Genomic DNA, 5,084 nt, shown 5'->3' with positions numbered 1-5,084 from the left:
GCCCAGAAGAGCTGGCCCGGGCCGGCCCGCGGAGTCGTGCGCGCCAGCAGCGCTCCGTCCAACCACAGCTCCGTGCGCACTCCTGGCGCCGCCGCCGCCGCCCGGGGCAGCCCCTTCACTTCGTGCACCCACACGCTCAGCCACGTCTCTTCCCGCTCCACGTTGTCCTGCGGACCAAAGCAGAGACAGGAGCGTGGCTTCGGTGCTCCACATGGCGCACCAGAGGTGAGGCGCGGGACGCGTGCTCCCAGGAGGTTCGCTGGACCTCTGGGGGAAGACAGCGGGACTATGGGGATCCTACGATGATCCTCTAGCTTTTCTGGGTCCTCCCGGAAAGATCCGGGGTCCAGGGAATGGAGGAGTAACCGCGGGGTGGAAACTTGGCGACTCCCTGGGGTGCAAATAGGGCTTGGACTGAATACAATCCGAGCTGTGGAAGGGGCTGGTAATTCATGGAATAGGCGGAGGATCTCGGAGTGGTTGCAAAAGTGTAGGAAGGCAGATGTGTCCAAGGGGCAAAGTTTTGGCACGAGTGGGATTTGGGTTGGGTGGAAGGGGCGGGGCCCGGGCTGTGGGCGGGGCCTCCAAGTCCGAGCTTACGCACTACCGACCTGACTAGGCTGGAAGTGGCGACGAAGGTCCTCGATCCAGCGGTCTCTCTCGGCAGCTGAGCGACAGGAGAAGCAGCGACTCCCGCCCGCCCATGTTACCTGTTGAGGAGGGGGAGTCGAAGAGTGCGGTTGAGGCCAAAGGTTGAGCCAAAAGGTTGCGAGGTGGAGAGTTGCCTTTACTTACCTGGAAGCAGTGGGGCTCCTCCAGCAGGCTGGGGTGCAGTGGCCAGACCCGCACGTCCCGCTCGGCTCCGAGGTCCAGTTCGGAAATCGTGGCCAGCGATTCCCGGGAGCCCAGAGCACTGGGGGGCCTGGCGAAGGCGCACGTGAGCAAGCTGTCATTCCTACTCACTCCCTTGACCTCCACAACCTGCCCCCTACAGCCCAAAGGGTGGAAGGAAGCCAGAGGGAACTTGAACCTAAGTTGGACGTGAATCCATCCTTTGACACTGAATTCCTCACTGTCTGTGTACTCCAGTCATACTGGCCTTCTTTTTGTCACTTCATTTGTCCTCTTGACCTTTGCACTTGCTGTTCCTTCTGCCTGGAATGCTTTTCCTGTCCTTTTTGGCCTGATTAACTTCCATCTAGACTGACGTGACTTAGCAGCAGCAGCAGCAGCCTTCAGATCTCCCCGGAGGGAGGGAATGGCAAACCACTCTAGTATTCTTGCAAGGAAAATCCCACTGACAGAGGAGCCTGGTGGGCTACAGTCCGTGGCATTGCAAAGAGTCAGACATGACCACACACACACACACGCACACACACACACATCCTTCACGTCTCAGATCAAGTGTCCCTTTCTGAGACACTCACTCCCAAACCAAGGTGTTGACTCGGGTGCTATTTTGGAGTTACTGTGTCACACTCTGCCCCCACCCTTCAGTGGAGGGCTGACTCCATGCTAAGGGTCTTTCAGTGGCGCCAGCATTGCCCAACAAGGGGCAGGACACAGAGGCCCACAGGGTATATTTGGTGAAGATCAGAATAATCGGCAGGAGGAATGGAGGGGCAGTGTTGAATCCCAGCTCCTCTAGCTCCTCAGAGACCCTTACCCATCTCGGGAAGCACTGGCTCCTAGCTCTGACTTGGCCTTTTTCTTCTCTTTCAACCGCTTCAGCAGCCCCTGTGGGGAGGGGGACATCAGCTGGGCAGAACCCTATGTTCCCTCCTCAGGTCCTTTCCTCGCCCCACCCAGGATGTCCTGGAATATCTATTGATCTTGGGGAAAATCACAAGTTCGGACTATGTTTGCAGGAATATTAAAGGCAATCAACAGCTGCCATTTCTAAAGCACCTGACATAGTGCTTTCCTTCACTGTCTATAGACTTTTCATAAACAGCCCCAAGAAGGAGCTTCTCTCACCAGCTTCATTTGACAGATGGGGACACTATGGCCCAGAGAGGGTCAGTGACCTGGTCAAGATTGCCCAGGAGGATTTCCCTAGTGGTTCAGTGGGTTAGAATCCGTCTGCCACTGCAGGGGACACGGCTTCTGTCTCTGGTGTGGGAAGATTCCACATGCTGTGGAGCAGCTAAGCCTGAGCATTGTATCACTGAGGCCAAGCTCTAGAGCCCACGATCTGCAACTACGGAGCCCAACTGGTGATTACTAAAGCCCATGTGCCTAGAGCTCATGCTCCACAATAAGGGAAGTCACTGCTATCAGAAGCCCACACACCTCCAGGAAGAGTAGCCCCTGCTCGCAGCAACTACAGAAAGCCCATGAGCAGTAACAAAGACCCAGCACAGCCAAGAATAAAAACAAATAAATTGAAAAAAAAAATTTTTTTAAATCCCAGGAAATTAATGAAAAAAGATCACCCAGGAAAAGTCTGCCCTTTCACCTCTGAGGGTCTGAAATCTTTCCTCCCCCCTCCACCCACCACTTACACGAACATTGTGGATCTGGTGCGGGCCAGCAGCCTCTGGATCTGTCTTTCCAGGGGTCCGATCTGTGGGTGGTCAGGGGTAGAAGATTGTGGGGGTGGGTGGGATCACCTTGGATTCTGCCCCACTTTAACAGGTTCCCAAATGCCCCAGCTCTCCCTGTCTCTCAAGCTTACCTGGATCCTTGAGATTCCCCGAGGCCACGTGGATGCTGCTCTCAGAGCTAGCGCTCCCCATCCGGGGCTGGCGAGGACCCTGTCCCCCAGCAGGAGTGGATGGTCAGAAAGGGGAGGCAGACAGACAGAAGGAGAGGCAGACACCTTTCTGTTATACCCCTCATGCTCCCTTACTGCTGGTCTTGCTCCCTTCCTTTCTTCCCCTTCCCTTGCCTGTGTGGCCCCTCTTACCTCATCTTCATTCCCAAGCAGCACCAGCTTCCCATCAAGTAGTGTGAAGGCTTCGATGTTCCAGATGGGCACGTCGGGGGTGGGAGCCTCTGGGATCTGTGTGGCCAGGGGCTCCAGCTCCGGCTCAGGCTCTGGGTAGAGGAGGCGGTGCTGGGGGCCTGGGAGTCCTTTCTTCTCCCTCAGGACAACCTTTCCACTCACCAAGGCTCATCAAGGCTTCCCTCCTAAGTGCCTCCTCTTCCCAACCCACCCAGCAGTCATATCAGGTGGGGGACAAGCCTCTACCCCTCTCTGGGCCTTGTCTCCAGTAGCCCTGGGTAGTAATGGGGAGTGGATGCAGCCCCACAGACTATGTGCCCGGTACTGTACTTACTACTCCGCATTCTTTCTCTCATTTAATCCTCTAAAAGCCATTCAAAGGGCTATTATAACCCCCATTTTACCAAGGCTGCTGCCATTTGCTGCTTAATCACTAAGTCATGTCCGACGTTTTGTGACCCTGTGGACTGTAGCCCGCCAGGCTCCTCTGTCCATGGAATTCTCCAGGCAAGAATACTGCAGTGGGTTACTGTGCCCTCCTCCAGGGTATCTCCCTGACCAAGGGACTGAACTCAGGTCTCCTGCATTGCAGGCAGATTCTTTACCACTGAGCTACTTAGGGAAACCCCTTAACCACTGGACCACCAAGGAATGCCCTGCACTGGATCTTGAACAGCAGATTTGATTTGACAGAGATTGAGGAGATGGTAGCATGAACAGAGTGAGCAGGGTTTCTCAGCTGGCTCAGGGGTAAAGAACCTGCCTGCCAATGTAGGGGATGCAAGAGACGGAGTTTCAATCCCTGGGTTGAGAAGATGCCCTGGAGTAGGAAATGGCAACCTGCTCCAGTATTCTTGCTGGAAAATCCCATGGACAGAGGAGCCTGGTGAGTTACAGTCCACGGGATAACAGAGATTCGGAGATGACTGACCAACTGAGAGCACACACACACACACACACACACAGCTTGAGGAAAGGCTGGGATTTGGCACGTGGCCTGGTCCATTGAAATAAAGGGAGGCATGAGGAGGGCTTGGAGGGCTTAAAGGCTGGAGGGGAAGGTTAAGGAAGAGATTGGCAAAGCCTTGGGTGTCAGTTAGAGGAGATGGGGATTCATCTTGAAGGTATTAAGGAGCCATGGGAGGTGTTTGAGTAGGGGAAGAATGGGGGGTGGGGGCTTGTCAGAGAGCTCTCACCGGATGCTATGGAGTGGGCAATACCTGATACCCTGGAGGGGGCTGAAGGGATACCCCTGCAAAATGGGGATATGAGTGATGAGAATTAAATGAGCTTTCAGAAATGGGAGGACAGCATCAACCCTCCCAGAGGACCCATCTGTCCTACTGTTTTACCACCAGGGGAATAAGCGATAACTCCATTTGCTAACGATCACATAAAATGTGCTGAGTCCCAGGCATTCCTGAGCTCCAACCCTCATGGTACCCTTTGCAATTCTAGGTCTCTCTGTGTGACACTTAGCCCCATCTGTCATCTCCTCATTTACTTGTTTACTGCCTGTCACACTCACTGCACCATGAACTCCATGAGGCAGGCAGGCACTTTCCTCTGTTTTGTTCCTGCTGTGTCCTCAGTGTCTAAGTCAGGGCAGGCCTAGGACATAGTAAATGCTCACAGACCTCTGTTTGAATGACCAAATGAATGAATGATATACCCTTCAGGATAGGAGTCATGATTCCATTTTAACCAGTGGAGAAACTGAAGCTCAAGGAAGAGGAGATACTAAGACATTGAGGCTGGAGGGCAGGAGAGTAGGAGACAGCAGAAATGGGTATCCAGGCAGGAGAGAAGACGCCTGGGCCACTGAATATGAGGAGAGACCTACCAGGGCCAAGAGCCATTTGGCATCTGGACAGTGCTGCCCCATCAGTCTGTTCCCTGCCCCTTCCCCTGGATGGACCCCCAGCTCATAGGTTCCTAGTCACTCCCACCATGCCCAGGCCCCTGGGGTGAGGGGGAAAGAGGGAAGAGGGCAGCCAGCCGGGCCCCAGCCACTTCCTGTTGGGCTTTTGCACTCCCCACAACTTCCTGTGTCTGTAAGGCTGATGCTCCGGAGGCAGACAAAACCTCCCTGCATCCGGGCCTCCCAGCCCTGGGTGGGGGAGCCATGTACCTGGGT

At 54.8% G+C, this 5,084-nt stretch overlaps 1 protein-coding gene across 1 annotated transcript in view; it reads right to left on the bottom strand.

Annotated features, from left to right (window-relative positions):
- RASAL3 (RAS protein activator like 3) overlaps positions 1-5,084 on the bottom strand; it is a 12,259-nt gene that overhangs the window by 6,593 nt on the left and 582 nt on the right. Inside the window, exons 3-9 of the mRNA XM_010834001.1 lie at positions 2,909-3,115; positions 2,678-2,756; positions 2,505-2,566; positions 1,667-1,737; positions 796-922; positions 612-710; positions 3-167 (exon numbers count right to left, since the gene is read on the bottom strand). Of these exons, the coding sequence (XP_010832303.1) occupies positions 3-167; positions 612-710; positions 796-922; positions 1,667-1,737; positions 2,505-2,566; positions 2,678-2,756; positions 2,909-3,115 (810 nt within the window). The remainder of the gene's footprint in view (positions 1-2; positions 168-611; positions 711-795; positions 923-1,666; positions 1,738-2,504; positions 2,567-2,677; positions 2,757-2,908; positions 3,116-5,084) is intronic.

The sequence above is a fragment of the Bison bison genome, unplaced genomic scaffold, assembly GCF_000754665.1.
Source record: "Bison bison bison isolate TAMUID 2011002044 unplaced genomic scaffold, Bison_UMD1.0 scf7180017863978, whole genome shotgun sequence".
NCBI lineage: Eukaryota > Metazoa > Chordata > Mammalia > Artiodactyla > Bovidae > Bison > Bison bison.
Note: the sequence above shows the minus strand (reverse complement) of the source record. Positions and strands in the feature narration are given on the sequence as shown.